Here is a 17694-nt window from a genome sequence, read left to right as displayed (position 1 = left end):
GCTGATATCAATTGAAATTCTAAAATTTTATCCCTCTTTAGAAGAAATTGTTTAACCACCATGTTCTATCCCAAAATTCAAATACATGCAAACTGCAGGTTGCATTTTTAAAAACCTCCTGTAACATACAGCTGCTTTTGGGCATCGTTAAACGACCAGTGAGCTACACAAGGAAGCACACACTATGTAGAAAGTGGCCTGCTATCTTCAGCATCCACAAAAAGAGGTTAGGAAACTTTGGGAAAAGCCCTGAAGTAATCTGAAATTTGGACTATGTACAGTGCAATTTGCCTATCTCGGAAGGATGAAGAATTTAGACAACTCTGCTTGAAATTAAAACCAACTCCAGGGAGGCTAGATGTAACAAACAGGGATGCCTGGATCTCAGTGACATTCCCCCTGGGCAATTGGAGTTATTTGTATACAGAAAATTGCCAAGCTGCTGTATTTTTCTTCTTGTCCAACCCAAGCAAAGCCAGAGGATTTTGTTTTGTTCTGAGTGCTGCTGAAACTTTATTCCCTTGGACACAGATCATCTGTGCTGAAAGCCAAGTTTTGTCATGAAGCAAGTTTTATCTGTTCAATTCTTAAACCTTTTTAGAGCAGAAATTAATAGGGGTATGAACAAATAATCTTAACTCTCTAGTATTGACACACAATCCATTAAGGTTTGTTGGTTTTTTTTTGGAAATCTCTTATGTTCCTGCCCGCTACTTCCAGCACACACGAGAAATTGAAGATTTTAAAGTTTTGTTGTGTGGGCACAAAGAGCACTTTATAAATACAGCATGTTGTGCAATGTATTAATTGCTACAAAATGGTAGCTCTTGGACCATTTGGCAGGTTTGTTGAGTGTTCTAATCAAACCTCAGTTCGTTATAAAGGAAGCTATCATTTTCCGTAGCTTTTGTAAGAAAAATATTTATGAAATTCCCTAGAGAAATCTACCTTAAGTCATGCATGAACTTACTGTGCATTGTTAAATTTTGTAGGTTCTCTTTTATAGTTGTTTGATCTTGTGGCAAAAAGTAATTACGTTTCACCCAACCATGTATACATTCCTTTTTCCTTCAGTAACAACCAACTTAACACTTAATGGAAAATTAACCTATCTTCCTACAACCTGAATTTCCTTATCTGAAGTCTTCTCTACAGTTAATTTGAACTGTTAAAGTAATTTAAAAAAAAATGTTGGTGTAATTAAATCTGGTTCGGACTTCTAGTTACAGGACTAGTTGCTGATCAGTTTACTGCTTTAGCACACACTGATGGCAATACTTGTCAATGCAAATATTTATGAACTCGGATTATATGAATCTAGCTTTAAGTTTGTATGAAATTAAATATACTTAGTTCTCTCCGCAGAACAGGGGGTGTGTACACACCTATATCCCTGCTTTACTACCCTCTTTGGTGTTGGTTCCTTCTATCATCTGTTGTCCAGGAGAATCAATTCGACTTCACACAGTGAAGCCCACTTCTGCCGCTGCTGAGTGCTGTGCTCTCACATTCTTACAGCTGCTGTTACTTGAACTACTTCTGGTATGTCTTCATGTATTGCAGTTAGGGCTTGTAGTTACAGCACAGTCGTGCCTTGCTTGTGACAACTATTTCATTAGGGTTGCACATTTTTCTGTCCTAGGCACAGCCCTAAGTTCCCTATCTTTCTCTAGCTATGCACACATTGTGTTACGAGTTCATCCCTTTCTGTAGCGTTCATGTGTCTGTAACTTTTTTATAATCCAAACTTTGAAGCAAGCAAAACACAAAATATGTGATGCACAAGCCTATACAAAGGATGGGGAAAATGTGGAGTTACTATGGAGGACCACTCAAGTCATTCTTCCAGGGAACTTAAAGAAAGAGATTGTTTTTACTAAGTGCGCTAGTCAGACTAGTAAAACCATCATATTTTTATATTAATGGAGCTTGGAAAATGGAACTACCACTTTTGTTTCTATTTCCCCTGCTTTTATTTCATGTGTTGTTCCTGGGAGGCCTGAACCTGTCTTTTCCCATACCTCCCTCTCTTCCCAACATACTGTCTCCATGTAACTCTACATCGGAGTTGCTTGTAACAAATATGAACAGGCAGTGTTGGTTAGTAATGTACCGTAACAAGTGAGCTATCCTGTATCTTCTCTTTAGAGCACTGGAAACTGTGAATCCATGTATTTTTATTTTGGCATTATGGGTTACTGTTGTGGCCTTTGGCACCTCTCCATCTACACATCTGAGCTGCCCGTGCTGAAGTGTCCCTGCAGGTATTGAGATGTGTTTTTGTGTCTGCAGAAACAGTGCTGAAGAAGTTTTGTTGTTGCTGCCCCAGAATGCAAATTTGGGGGGATTTTCTTCCTTACAGTTAGTTCTGGGTGAAGATGGCAGAGCTTGCTAAGAAAGCTACAATGGGGCAAGAAATTCATTGTCAGTTATATGTATCGGGTTTTTCCATGCAAGACCTCATGAGATTTCTTTTCCATCAGGCAGCAATAGTACTTACTTACATAGCACTTTGCATCTGCAAAATGGTCTATGAAGATGAGCTAATTAATCTGCACAATGCCTCTGGGAAGTAGGCAAGTAGAGTTAAAAAAAAAAAAATAAAAGAAGCAAATTTTATGGTGTTTCCTGTGCCATCTTGTGATGTTTACACTTCAGTGGGGCAGTGACATACCTCCTGTGGGCAAACTACTTTTATAGCTGCGCAAATAAAAAGTGCATAATATATGAGGAGGCTTATGTATTAAATTAGACTTATTCAGGTGTATGCTGGATATTTTGCTAACCTGCTAACCCTGTTGTAACTGATTGCCCTTTCATAGCACAAGGGGAGGAAAGAATTATAACTATGATTTTATCTTTAAACCAAAGATGTTTCAGCAGCACAGCAGAGAGATAATTTACTTAAAAGAAAAATAATAAAGCCACAGAGGAAAAGTGGGCTATTGAACTCCACTGGAGTTCATCATAAACTCTTCTAGCAGGCACCTCCGTGTCGCAAGCAAATCCCCGATTCCCCAGAGAAGCCCTGGAGATGGAGAGGACTGTAAGTTCTAGTGGTGATTAGTGCCCATTAAGATTCAGCTCGGTGTCCAGTAAAGTGCTTTTGGCTACAAGCTAATAATTCCTGATGCACAGTTGAGACTGCTTTATCTTGCATATTATCCAGTGATTTTTTTTTTCCATTTCAACTACAAACGTTTGCTTGACTAGCAACCTCTTTTTTCCAGAGAGTTGCATGTAGTTTTGGTGCAGGTCTGACCAGTGAGACCATTAAAAATTCAAGTCATTTAGGTTTTTCCTCACAGACTTTCCCCACTGTTACATGGTATACTCGGGCTAAGACAGCAGCAGGAAAGTCTACAGCTGTGGTCACCAACCTTGCTCACCCCAAGGTAACAGTGCCGTGCAAGTAATGAGTGCTTTGCTTTTCCAGTCACCTTTATTACCCCTTGGCTGTAGGAGATGCTGGGGAGGACTTTACATGGGCTAAACAGTGAGGATTGCTGGTCTAAAGGTTGGGAAACCCTAAGGAAGCATCAGGTGGCTGCTCTGTCACGGTCACCATTGGGTTAGTGCTCCAGTCTCCTTTGACCATGGTGAGGTGACCAGAGTGAGGTGTTAACAGTTCTGCCCAGGAGCGAGCAGATGGGAAGGACTGTAGGAATGTTTTTTGTTGGATTTTAGAGACTGCGGGTTTTGGAAGAAGTGTTTTATTCCTGGCATTGGTAAAGCAGGCGGTGGTGGGTTGAACATGGCCAGCAGCCCACCCAGCCCCTCTCCTCAGAGGGACTGTTAGAACCAGCTGCAACAAGCAGACTGGACCCAGCCATGACTGGCCGGGACCATCCAGAAGCAGCCATCACTGGATCAAACTGGTTGGAACCAGCTGGGACCAGCCAGAACCGGCTACGACCAGTGCAGGGCAGCCCCGGCCTCTCCTCACAGGGCCTCGGCCCCACTGCCTGTGCCTCACAACCGCTGCCCAGCGTGTGCGTGTGGGAGGGAGCCAGGGCTCCGTGTGGTATTTCTGAACACGTAGGCATGTGGGGAAAATGCAGCTTTTCCCCCTGCTGCTGCCATTTGGGATGTTTGTGGGAGGAAGGGGGTCTACACTGAAGTGTTGTTGCCATGTTACGTTGCATCTCTCTCAGGCTTTTCGAAGGTAATGCTTTCGATAGGTGGGCCCAGTGATGTGAGGAGAATTCACTACTTTTTGACAATGAAGAAACTATAATCAGCACCTATTACAATAATGCATATTTATCCAGATTACCAGGGCTCTAACATATTAGAAAACTTAATGATGTTTCTCAGTTTTTAAATTAATTTTGGTTCTTTGTGCAAATACTGATTAAGTATTGGAAACTGCAAAGTTCAGACAACTGTTTTTTAGATAAATTGACCTATCTCTCCCCATGTTACACAGTATTTTGAAAAATCTTCTGCAGAGTATTCCCATATATGTTTCTAATTTAAGTAGTTCAGATAGATGACGGGGATAGACCGTAAGGCAACATCTTGCATTTAATTGCAACTGATTTATATTAAAAGAAATTGATTTACATTTAAAAGTTAATTAAAAAAAAAAAAAAGTCAGATTCTCAGTTATTTTCTTTTATCTCTTCTGCTCTAGTGCTTCTGCTCAGTCATTGCTAATGCATTTCTTCAGCTGCAGCCTCTGGAGACAGAAGTTTTAAATGTGTGTGGTTCCCTCACCGCCTTCCCACAAGGTTTGAATAGCAGCAGCAAGCTGGCCAGGAACTAGTTAATGCCTTGAATTGCTGTTTTTCTTCAGATATTGGGTGGCAACCTCCCTTCTTCCGATTCAACAGGGCTTTTTTTTTTTTTTTGTGAGAAGTAGAAGCCTACACTGGTCAGAAGATTTGATGATTTGAGCAAAAGTCACATGGTGATGCATGGGTAATGTTACTGCTGTCTTTTTTGATAATCTTTAACCGGTGTTGCAGTCTTCTGGAAATAACTCTTATTCCTAAGCTTCACAAATTTTATTTCAAATACCTGAAAATGTGTAGATTTCTAGAGTACTTCAAAGTACTTGTGCACCTTAGATTTTTTTTTTTTTCTAATCCCCTTCCTAGTTTGCTGTCTCTTCCTATGTCTTCAGAAGACGTATTTACTTGAGTTGGGTAGTTCCTTCAGCATTTCAGAAATCTTTTCTTTGAGGCTGCTATGAGACGTATTAAGGTTGAGGAAAAATAAATACAAAGACTGGACCTACCCAAGTCACTAAAAGTGGCTTATTTATAAAGTATTTGCCAGCAGGCAGATTATGGCTTTATTTTGGAGCTGGATCCAAAATTCAACCCTTGTGTTTGAACCTGATTTAAAAACAGGGAATTCCTAAATGATGTGAAAAGGAAAAGCAAAACATGGAAACAAAAACTGGAAATGTAATCAGAGAAACTTCTTTTTTTAAAAAAGAGTTTATTATTATTATTAAAAAAAAAAAAAAAAAGAAAAAAGAAATGTTTACCCATAAAAGTGTTAGAACTCTTTGAAGAGACATACAGGCTAACTTCAGCATACCAGTCCTTAATTTTTCCATCTCTTCTATCATGCTGTGTGGTATACATGAATTGTCTGATGTTGCTCCACCCTCAAGAGAGATGCTTTTCTGTGGTGCTGTGAATGTAGTTGGTAAAGTGCTCTGGAATGAAATGTTCTATATAATTACTGTAGAACTTTGCTTTGCGGAGTGGGGCTGGCGAGGGAGAAGAGATGGCAATCGTTCACAAAGTGGTTACTGCTTTTTTGCAGAATCTTGATCAGCTGAGATCATGAGACCGTTTTGCCCTACCGTTTCCGGTAATTGGATGTTTCTAAGCAGTAGGTCAAACTAATTTGTCTTTAGAGGGACTGTTTATTTTGTTATACTGCTGTCAGTGACAGGTTTTGGGGGTTTGGCATTGTTCATTTTTTTTTTTTTTCCTTTTATTTTTCTCTCTTGATTTTGAGCTGCTGTTCTGTTCCAGCACTTTGTGCAAGATCCCTGGGTGTAGTTAAATGATTAGCTTTAGAGGGCGAGGGAGCAATTACAATTTTGTATTATTTATTTTGCAGTCAGTATTGTTTAAGCACACATTCAGCTAGTTTCTTTCCCAAGGCCTGTGCTGTGCTCTTCACACAGATATCTCACATGAGCTTTGGCAGGGGGTAGGGTGACCAAAGCTGCTGTTTCTTCCAGGGGAAAGACCGTGAGGGTGTGGGAGGTTGTTTCCCTAGAGGAGTACAGAAGTTCATGTCGAATAATGAGGTGGGTGGCATTAGAGGAAGAAAAGGACTGAACCGGAAGAAAATACCATGTTGCAAACAAGTGGCAAAGTTGGAGCGAAACAGTTCAAATCACTCTTCCCCTGCTTCCAGCACACCTAAAACTGCAGAAGGTAGGAGCAAGCGTGCAGCCTCTTAGCTCTCTTAGGAGCAATGCTAGCCTGTTTAACAACAGGCTCAACAACTTTGCATTCCTCTTGTGTGTGTGCTTGTCTGCTCCGGTCCCTGACTGGCAGGTGGGATCTGTTGGGAATCAAGCCATGGACTTTTAAACTGATCCAACTTGACGCTATTTGCAGCAGGGGCATTATAATGTATGAGACATTATGACGGCAGCAGTAACCAAAACGTGCAGGTTTCTGCTTCTGCGTCTTGAAGAGCAGTTTTTGCCTTTTCATTCGAAGCAATGTTACACCTAGAAGTTCAGCTCTTGGCACCTCTAAAATAAACAAGAGCTCAGGGAAAAGGCTTTCAGTATCATCACTTAACCATTTCATTTTCAAAGCCATAAATCACATTACAAATTTTAAAAACAAACAAAAAACAGCACCATCAACAACAAAAAGGCAGCAAGGCAGCTCAGGATACAAAGAGGAAAAAAAAATCATTGTTTTCTTATAAGTGAATCTGCAGGGTATTTTTTAGTACTGCATATTTCCTAAGCTGTATAAAGGGGGGGGTTACATTTGCAAATAAAGTGGAATTTTGCCAGGCACATTCAGAGACACAGTTCCTTGTTCAGCTGGCAAAACCATGTTTTCGTCTTGACTGGCTTCTTGTAGTCCGGACAGTTTATGCAGTGATATCAGCCTCTTAAGTTTCCCTGCTGCTGCTTTTAGACTTTGAGTCAGCTGCTCAAAATCCCTGACTTTTCTCAGCATCGGGCGTGTTTTTAACAGGAGTCTCCTCCTGCCCACACACCCCCTATCCACCCCACCCTGAGTGCTTGCGCTGGCGCTCAGCTCCCCCACCCTCCCTTGGGACAGGAAAAATGAAGTGTCTGCCCATCCCGGGTAGATTATGTCGCTGTTCGCAAGGAGAGCGGCGTGCATCCCATACGCTGGCAAGGGAGGCGAGCAACCCAAGGGCAGCTATTGTTCAACTGGAGCCAAGGAGCTGAATAGAGAGGCTTGCGCTTGACGGGCTTCAGCTCTGGCTTTTCTGCATTCCAAACCATCTGCGGCGGGGAAAGCGGAGCGCACGAGAGGAGTATGCAGAGGCTGCGCTGACTTTCTGGTTGGCGTGGTGGCAGGACCATGGTAGAGGCATTGGGATTACCGCAGAATGCAGTTCACAGGTGAGATCCCTCATGACATTGTCCATGCAAATAGGGGATGGTATTGCTGCAATACTCCGGGGAGGCGGGATCGGGTAGGAGGCACCTAAGTGTTTTGCTGGAAATTTAAAGTGACTAGGTTTAAAGTAACCAGAAACTTAAAGGCTTTTTTTTTTTTTTGAGCTTTTCCTTGCTGCACATGTATGTACACCTTTTTCTTCATTAGTTCAGGTTTATGTACAGTGTTTTTTAAAGACATATTTACATGTATTTAATTTGTTCGTTGGAAAAGTGAATTATTGGTACTTTTCTGCTCGCTAGTACAGAATTCAGATGTGTGTGTATTCAAACCTCATCGAGATGCAAAGATGAGAGAGTTTTAGTAATGGCTTTCCAAGTTTAGCGGGTAGTTTATTGCTACTTAGATCATTAGGTTTACTTTCTCTCCCTCTCAGTGAAAGCCTTCTCTTGCCTAGCATAAGTCAGTACGTGTACGTTTTTATATGACACTGGATTTCTGGGTTAGGCCAGGCATCATTCTTCAAGGGCACACTGTGGGAATATTTTTCAGTGTTTACTTGCGGCTGGTGTTGTGTGATGTTTTCAGCATGTGACATTGCCAACCTTGCTTCCTGTCCTCCAGCAAGCGATGGTAAATCAAAGCAGTTCAGGGAATACTACAGGTTGCTCATAAAAACAAGAGGATTTGTTTTCAGTATAAAGCACGTTGCGTCGGTAATGGAATGTACTTTTCTAGCACCTTTTGTCTTCAGGTGTTAAGTAATAGCAAGCTGGAGAGCATTTAAATTTTGTGCCTTTTGAGATAGTTAAGGCATTTTTCAGTGGCTACACAAGCAGTGATTGTTACCTAAGGAAACCAGGAATGGAAATTACTGAGTTAAGTTTTTTCTACCTCAGAAACAGCCTTTAATAGGTACTGATTATGAAGTCTTTCTCAGTCATTTTCCTCCTCTTCTGTAGACCAGGGAGAATACTAATTTGCTAACTTGGAGAGACTGTTTTTGTTAGCCTGAACCAATGAGGTTGTTCTGCAGCTGCTTTTGAATTACATGATCAGAAAATGAAAACCTTCTGCCTTAGCCTTTTTTGGGCAAACATGTTTCTTCCCAAAACAAGCAAACTTTCGGCAAACTGAGTAGTTGAACTCGTGGCAGCACAGTCCTGATCCCTTCCAAGTTTCATTTAGATGATCTTGGGGTGGTTGCCAGGACATACCCTTTAGAATTTCCCACCTTTCTGGGCGGGCTTTTTCATACAATTTACATGTTAATGCGGCGCAGAATCCAAAATACAGCACTGGGGATTTCTGGAAGGCAGACGTGAGCAGCAGCCTACCTTCCTGCAAATTCTTCATCTTGTGCCTAACTTTATCTGATACTCTGTGGGTGCTCTTGCTCTTTCTGTCTCCAGAAATCTATAGGGAGGGGAAACCTGCATAATTCTGATGAATACTTGAAGTGACTTCTGTCAGAAAGATCTGTCATGGCTATTTAAAGCTCATGGGAACAAACCGGCTTCATTTGTATGTAAGCAGGAGGAAGGGGCGTTCTGGCATACCGAGGCTTGACCGGCTTGTTGCTATTTTCTGATAGCTGGGAGAAAGTGACACATCAGCTATATAACACGAAAGTCAGAGAATTATGTGATGTAGCAACATACAGCGTATGGACGGCATTTGTAAATGGCTTGTTGGCATCAAGAGACGGATTCATTCCCTAGCCTGTGGAGGTACGTACCTTTTCAAAGCTTTAATTCTCCACAAAGGGAATACTTCCTTTTATCTAGATTTGTTGGCTAATTGGCATTAGACAGCACAAATGTTTTTTACAAGAGCTAATAATGGTGGGTTTTGAAACTGGGCCAATGGCAGAAGGGAGACCTAATGATCCCATTCCACTTAATTTTCTACATATTTGTGTGACTGCTATTAGTAAGGGAGAGAGAGGGAGGTCTGCACAAGAACTCAGCAAGCAAATGATGCAACTACAGTCACCGCATACAGTTTCAGCAGTATTGGCTCTAAACATTAAATGGTCAGCAGTCTTCCTATATATCTATATGTATATACTCTGTGGATTTAATGGGAAATGGTGCTGGAATTGTCATGGTAAACCTAACTGCAAAAGCTGGGTTGTGGACTTCTATAATAGCTGATTATCTGAGCAGATGATGGCATCTACAAGTAGCCATGGCAAGTGTACATAGAGTTTCCTTACATAGCTGAACAGTGCTGCTCCTTACGCAGTGGATCTATTGTTATGATACACAACATTGCATTTTTCTTCTCTTGCACCTGCAGCAAGCTCAGCAGGGACTTCAGCAGGGTTATGGGCGCCTGCCAGAGAAGTGAGACAGCTCCACTGACGTGTTTGGTCTCAACAAGCCTCTGGGCAACCTTTGAGTGTCACCAACCACAAACATTCAAAACTGCAAGTCTGACTTAGAAAAGTTGAGAATGAAGGGTGGGTTGGTTGTGGTTGGTTTTTGTTGGTGATGGTGGTGGTTTGCTGTGTGTTGTTTTTTTTTTTTTTTTTTTTTTTTTGTATACTCATTTTCCTGTTCATTTTGATGCTTCTGAGAGTGGGCTCCAATCTGGTTTTCAAACTCAGTCGCACTCTAACCAGGAAGGCCAGGTCCTTTTTCTAGAATAGAGGCTGTAATTGTTTCTGTGTTTGCTTGATTCCAGGAATAATGGCTACAGGAAAAATGCCAAATGCTGCAAAATACAGCATGATTCCCATGCCAGTTTTTACAGCATTAGTTCTCTTAAAGCCATGTCCTGGTAAGTCATGAGGTCAGTCTAAAATGCTGGATATATTCTCCAGTGGAACTCTTGCCAGTGTCCAAGAAGAATCTTTTAAGGTACTGTCAGCTGGAAATTAAGCCTTTGTCCACAAGATGGAGGACTTGGTATGTCCTCATAAAAGCTACCTAGATCAGAGTTTCTTACTTTGCTGTGTTCCCTTCCTTCACCACTAAATTTGGTCCATAATTTGGAAGCAGATTAAGAAAATACAAGCAATTTACTGCCTTTCTTCTACTTATCTTTAGTGTTTGGAAAGACCTTAGGCTTTGGCAGTTGCCTTATTTTGATGCTTGCATAGAGATTAACACAGTATTCCTATAAACACAGGTGGAACCGAGTAGTAAGAGGGAGGGAGACCACATGATTCATAGGCAGGGTAGGAAATCATATTGCTGGCCATAATCTCGTTCTTCAGAATGCTCCTGCTTCTCTGCTGCATACCTGGTAAGTCCAAGCTGCATGCTTTCAGGCTGCTAGATGCTTAAAGCTTTTGGCTGTTGGCTTTCTGTCTCATGACCTGGTGTTAGAGGCGCAGGTTGTTACGAATTTGTCTGTGCCAATCAAGCCGAGTTCACCTCCCACCTGGTGATGTTGGGAAAGCTGTGGTTTCTTGCCATACAAAAGGCACAAATGGTGACCTCAGGGTGGAGTAAAGTTCCCTATTGGCACAGCACCCTCAACCCTGCTCTGCAAGAATCGCTGGTGTTTAGTTTGTTCTGAAAACAAGCAAGTTGGACTTGTTGTGGGAGTGCTACATAAAACTGATGTTACCTTGTACTGAAGCTTGCAGGAAGAAAGGAATCAATCTGTAGGCTGGTGGGATGGTGTGGCAATTCCTACATGATCTGAGCAGAAGTTTAAAAAGTTGTATGATAGGTAGGGTATCATACATCGATTGTGTTGAATTGCTTCCCAAAATACTTTGAAACCATCTGGCATCAGTCTCTTGCAGACTGGTAAGACACATTTAGTTCTCTTTCACCTGAAACCATTTCTTTTTCTGAAAATTCTAGTTCTCTGCCTATCTGATCATATCTTGTCATGTAACACACACACACATCCCAACAGCAACAAATACACCCAGACTCAACCCTCACTGTGTTGCTTTTTCATTTGTTGTGTTGTTGTTGTTGATGTCCAAGCAATTTATAATATAAATAAGAAAAATGGCTCCTGGCTGCTTCCCTGCTGTGTTTGAAGGTATAAGCAGTAGGATAAGGCCAAGGATAAGCAGTAGGTCAGAAAGCAATATACAGGCCAGCGTTAATTAAGGTAGTAGTCCAACAAAACTGTCTTAATTATTTTCACCTGCTTTTCCTTTTGAATTTGGGCAAAATTCAACACTTTTGAAGATGCAAGCTGTGCAAAGTATTTGGCCTGCACAGTGAGTAGGAAAAAATATTTTCATTTTCCATGCTTGACTGCCGCATTCATGGGGAAGTACTTTGCTATCCAAACAGCAACTCAGAGGACAGCTTAATACAGGGCATCCTTTTCTTCAAAAAAAAACTCCTCCTTGTTTTCTTCTTTTGACAATTCATTGGAAGTCAGCCTCCTGAAGTGCAAAGGACAAAGTAGGTGCTTGTGAGGATGGTATTAACCTGTCATATTGCTCACCCTTTGTAGTGTACCTGTCCCTGTTGATTCCATTACAAGCACTAGGAGTTATTTGAAAGGTACTTTTTCCATGGTATTTCAATATATTTTCTGATAAATCAGTCATATTATAGCTGCTTCTCCTTATCTGTCTTCCTGATACAGCTACTTCAAAATGCTTTAGAATGGATAAAATCTGAGGAATCTTTATCATCTGTAAAATAGCAGTGGTGCTGTACCTGAACTGTTTAAGCACAATATTTTTTTATTTCCTCCTCCTTCTTTGTAATACTTGGCAGGCTTGAAATTACAGCCAGCAGAGCTGCATCTGGCTCTTCATTGCCTGGAAAGGTTCATTTTTCATAGGCAACCTCAGAGAAGCAAGTCTGAGGGACAAAAGAGAGGAAGGAAGCTGTGTTGCTGGTGTTCTGTTTGTTTGTTTTGTCAGCATGTATTGTTTTTAGCTTTCTCCAGAACAACGTTTTTCTTCCAGTAGTTCTACAAAAATCGTGTTCGTCCTTGTTAACTTTCATCTTGATCATGTTTAAGCTGTGCTTGTCTTTGAAGACAGGAGTTCTTGGAAATTGTTGTTCACAAAAGTGCTGTAATGCTGATACCACAAGAGACAGTAGGGATTTCAGTCCTCCCAGTATCAAAGTTCAAAAATCACTACCTTTCTCTTATACTGCTTTAAAAGATGGAAGATCTCTTGTACTTGGGCTGGATCTTCAGATTTGTGAGGCAGGAGATGCGACTCGTCTCAGTGGGTGGGGGGAATCACACCCTGAATACTGATGTTTTTCTTGTTGTTCATCCGTTTTTGAAGGTTTGACATCACTCAGGTTCTTTTCGTCTTTATTTTTCTTATAGCCTTAGTGTTAAAGTGCTAAATATCATTTCTAGTAACAATGCTAGCTCAGAAATCCCTTTTTAAAGTGCTTGAGACTTGATCCATTTTGAGCTGTTGCTTTCACAGTATCCGCTTACCAGCAGTTCTGGAGAAGTGCATGTTTTGGTGGGGTTTGCTTTGGGTTGCTTTGTGGTATTTCCACGCACCTCACCCCCCCACCAAGACCCAGCTCTGTGTTTACAGAACATTTTAAGTCTGTTCTTCTTTTTGAACACCCAGTGTTGGGAGGGAAAGAATATAGGTGGTGTTCTTCATAAACACATTCTTGGGGGAAGAGGTCATCGCATGAAGACCAGCATCAGATATTAAGTAGTCTTTACGTACAGCTTGTTAAATACAGAGCTGGATGTAGTCAGGCTTGAATACAAGATGTCTGTTTACATAAGGCATATGGCTCACAGTTTGGAAAAGCGCTGTGGAGTGGATGACTCTGTAAATAATGTCTTCGCCCTAATTTGGAATTAAATTAGCTTAATGTTTTTAGAGTAGTCATTAATAGACGCTTACAAAGTACCATACTGCTAGCAGCGTAACTTAGCTGAATCTTTGGCTATGCTGAAGATACCTGAAGTTGGATGGAGTACAAAAATGTAATTAAGTTAATGTAGAAAGGGAAGGGGGAAGAAAGCCACAAAAAACTGTGGTTGCCTCATCAGTGAAGTTCTGTACATGCAGCAGTCTCCCTGGCAGGGATCCTTGTGTTGGAGCTGTTGATTGCTTCTGGTTGGTCACTGTTCTGTAACACAGGCAAAGTGTTTTTCCATGGAAAGTAGAGAACAAGAATGGGATGGTTTGCCCTGATGTGGTAGAACTATCGTATTGCTAGCTCTGACTTTGGGAACTGGCTTGTTTAGGGTTAACATACCCACCAACCAAAATCACAGTAATTTGTTTAGTCTTCAATTACTCCAATTCATTTTTTTTTAAGATCATTTAAGGCTTCATCCTTGTCTTGCTATGCATGAGCAGCATGGTGGTTCCTTCTAAGCCTACCTCCTTGGCCTCTAGACAGAGCCACATTTCTTTTCTTCCACAGTGCTAGGCGCCCTCTGTGACACAGGTGCTGGTACGTATCTCACTCGCTCTGCATTGGTCTTCAGCTGATGGCTTCATTCCTGGTCTTCCTGCTGTTCTCAAGCATCCCGTTAAGAGGTGTTTTAAAAGTAGATTAAAATTCAGTTCCTTAGCAAGTGGCTTATAGACTTCTGACAGCTTTGTTTCTTGAACACAAGAAGCATGTCTGTGGTGCTAAGCTATTGCATGTACTCAGCATAGTTTCTGTACGCCCGTAAAACGATGAAATGGAAATCCCTTAAAACAGAGTTTGCTATCACAGAAAAGATTCTGTAGCATTGTTAGGTTCATACAGGCAGACAAACAGATCTTTATGTTGCAGGGGAAGTCCAAGCCAACTTCCATGCTGGCAGCTGCTGTCCTTTGTGTCCCAGTGACCTGCCTGAAGCGGCTGCTGGCTGGGAAGGGCCCCTGGCTAGATGTAGGTACCCAGCTGTTTGCTGCATCTTTGTGGTAGGGGCTTGCTGCTCAGTTTCTACCAGGTGAGATACAAGCAGCCAGGCAAGAGGAGGTGATTTTGCTGGAAGGCTAAATGGGAATGGAAGAGCTTTCTAAAGGCTAGGCCCTCACGGTTTAAATTTTCATTTCAGTTGCTGACCTGTTTGCCTCCAACCCCTTGTCAAAATTAAGTGTGGAAATAGCTTCCTGACATTACTTAAAATGTCACTTACACAAGAGAGCTCTTGACTGTGTTATTATATACTAGAGAACTTCAAGGTTTGTTGTGTTGTTCACCTTCATTTTGAGCCTTCCTGTCCCTATTTATCTCTACAGGCTGTCAGCAGGCACGGCTCTCGCTGCCCTCACTGCCTTGCTGCTCCAGCAGTTATTATTTAGGAAATGTTGTGCTTCGCTTCCCTCCTGAACAGCCACTAGGTTCATGTCTGTGATCTCAGCTGGGTTCGGAAGGATAGTGATGTTCACCCTGGAAATAAGGGGGGCTATCACCCTGGTACAATGAGGTATTGCACCAATGTTGTGGCACAAGGAGGTTGTCATCTTCAGCTGGATGAGAGCTGCTGAGAGCGAGTGCTACAGATCCCTGGCTGCACTAAAATCACTTCATTAAGCAATCTCAAAACATAAAATACTGGATGATGCTGTGTACGTGTGGGCTGGTAGTTCATCCGTGTGGTTTCGCTTTCCAGAGCAGAATGGACTGGCTTAAGGAGACCTGAGTGTCCATCAGTTTTGATAAAAAGGGCTTCCTGTGTACTTTGCTGTGCTCCAGCAGGGCTGTCCACATCGTCTTGTACCTGACGTAAATCTGTTATTGATTTACTTTGCAACAGAATGAGTCTGCTCAGCTGCTTCCAGCTTGTGTCATGGTATTACAGGCTGGTGTAGTTTGTGTGGCTTAAGCCAAAAAGTTATCTGTGTCATGAAATAGTTGTGAATCCTTTCGCCATGATTCTGTAACACAAAATGAATGACTTGGCCTTGTCCATCCGGATGCTCTTGAACTAGATTATCTTGTGGTTAGAAGGCTGTTAAATGGTAATACTGCTTCTCAAAACAATCCAATATTCATTATATATGGGCACTTAAAATGATTTAATGCAGGAAACAGCGCATTTTTGCATCCAGAACTGACATTTTTAGATACCTAGGAAACTTATTTTAAAGCTAGCTTTCTTGTTCTGCACCATGGCATTGAATAGGATAGAAAAGTTATTGCTGCTTGGCATTCTTCTGGGGGAAATGACTGAAATAACCTTTCCTATTTCCTAACGGTCAAGGGTAGAGTTGAGTAGTGTTGTCTGGTATATATGACATTGATCCAGGAAATGGAAGAGCAGGTGTGTATCGTGTCTTGTGGATTAACAAGTGCTGCAACCTCAGGCAAGCTATTTTATACATCTCTGCCTGCCTGCTTTTGTGGGGAAAAATTGCCCTCTCCCTGCCAGTTGTGCCCCTGCTCTGAAGGGAGGACTTCATTTTTCAAGCGCGTAAATATCCTGTCTTCCTTTGCTCCTAAACTAACCGTAAAGTGTTTTATTAGGAATGACTTGGGTGTACAATGTCTAATGTGTATTGCTGTGAAGAAATCACCTCCTGACTGTAGCAATATCCATCAATCAGCCCGTCAGTCCATCCCTAGTGCAAGTAAGATCCATTTTTCCTTTTCTTGTAAGTGCCTCATGCAGAGACCATTAATACATTATGATTTATAATAGTGCCACTACTTTGTGCTTACAAAGCATCCGCATCAGAAGGCAACTGTGCTCTATTATTTGCATAGATTATGAATTATCATTTTCTAAAATTCATGTAGAAAAAAAATGAGTACTCATGCTTCTGCGTAGTTTCACTTATCAAGAATGCTAATTTTTCAATCCACAGGATGGCAAAGCTGCTTAGTTTCATAGGTTTCAGTCATGTCTGTAGGAGGCTGACATTTCTGACAACTGCAGAAAGGAGTGGAAGCTCGTTCGCTGGTGGTAATGTAAAGAATTACTAGTTGGGGATGTGCGCAAGATTTAAATTATTTATATAAGACATTTGAAAACATAAGTGTGTGCTTTAATTTTCAGCCTTGTGGGCTCATCTGCCTTAAGACCTTAGGGGCGAGGGAGGTGAACCCCAACAATTTGAAGGAGTTTTTTCATGGCAGAACCTGCTGTTCCATACGGCTACCAATGCTAATTTTGGAAAACAGCAGTCTCTCAAAGCAGCTGCTGCTTATCCCCATTTTGTTTTGTTTGTTTAGCATTAGTTCTCTGATCTCTCCCATCTTTCTGTAGCTTCAGTCATCTGCAACGGATAGTTTTACATTTTGGACACTTCTGCTCTGGTTGGTAGGACAGTTTCTGTGTTCAGCAAGTGGATAGGTCTCACAGCATGAAAATGTTAGGTACGTTTTGAATATTCCTCTCCTGCTTATTTGCAGCTTATCTATAAACCTGGCTGCCCTGGAAAATTCAAGCGGGACTTTTCTGAAAGCTTTCGGTAAGCTCTAGAGCACAAGACCTGCTTTAAGGTGGAGAAAGAGCAATTTAAGAAGCAATTCACAGTGTTCCTTCTGCCTGTGGCAAGTTTTTAATAGGAGACCAGTACTACTTCCCTCCTTCAGGCCTGGAGCAGGTTTGGTCTTCTTTTTGATAGTGGTGGTGGTTTTTTGTTTTTTGTTAGTTTTTTGTTTGTTTGTTTGTTTTTGGTTGGTTTGTTGGTTGTTTTTTTCCCCAGAAGTTTTCAAAATGAAAATCAGTGCTACAAAGGAGTTTGAAGATATTTTTGAAGTGATTGTCTGAAACCAGACATTCGCAAAGGATGTAAACAGGGAGGAGATTTCTGATACCAGAATTTGATAATGGAGAGTACCGAAGCATACAAATGTCAGCCAATGCCCAGTGGTTAGGAGATGAGGCTAGATAAATTCGTTCTTGGAAACAGGGAGCAAATTGCTAACCACAAGTGCAGTTAACCATTGGAACAGCTTAGGGAAGGGGAACGGACTGTCTCGTTACGTCTCTGCAGTGTCTGTTAAAATCAGATGTCCTTTTTTTCTGGAAGATGTGCCTTTGCTCAACTAGAAATAATGCAGCACATGGAGGAGAGTCATTGGGTGATGTTCTCGAGGCGTTTCATGCCAGTCAGGTGAGATGACTGTAATCATTACTTTATCACCATGTGTTGCCCCAGGAAGGTGAATGCCACTGTGCACAGGAGAGCAAGGGTTCTGCATGTGAAAAACTTAGATGCCATCTCAGTTCCCAG

At 41.6% G+C, this 17694-nt stretch overlaps 1 protein-coding gene across 7 annotated transcripts in view; it reads left to right on the top strand.

Moving 5' to 3' along the window:
• RASAL2 (RAS protein activator like 2) overlaps window positions 1–17694 on the top strand; it is a 142727-nt gene that overhangs the window by 57608 nt on the left and 67425 nt on the right. Inside the window, exon 1 of one of the 7 annotated variants that reach the window (XM_035333754.1) lies at window positions 7111–7591. The exons of 5 other annotated variants lie outside the window; for them this stretch is intronic. In XM_035333754.1, coding sequence (XP_035189645.1) covers window positions 7579–7591 — 13 coding nt within the window. In that variant the 5' untranslated portion in view covers window positions 7111–7578. Of the gene's footprint in view, window positions 1–7110; window positions 7592–8871; window positions 9320–17694 lie in introns of those variants that run through there. One more of the 7 variants, XM_035333752.1, reaches the window with a different exon arrangement.

This window comes from Oxyura jamaicensis, chromosome 8 (genome assembly GCF_011077185.1).
Source record: "Oxyura jamaicensis isolate SHBP4307 breed ruddy duck chromosome 8, BPBGC_Ojam_1.0, whole genome shotgun sequence".
NCBI lineage: Eukaryota > Metazoa > Chordata > Aves > Anseriformes > Anatidae > Oxyura > Oxyura jamaicensis.
The sequence above is the reverse complement of the archived record's forward strand: the minus strand, read 5'-3'. Positions and strand labels throughout refer to the sequence as shown.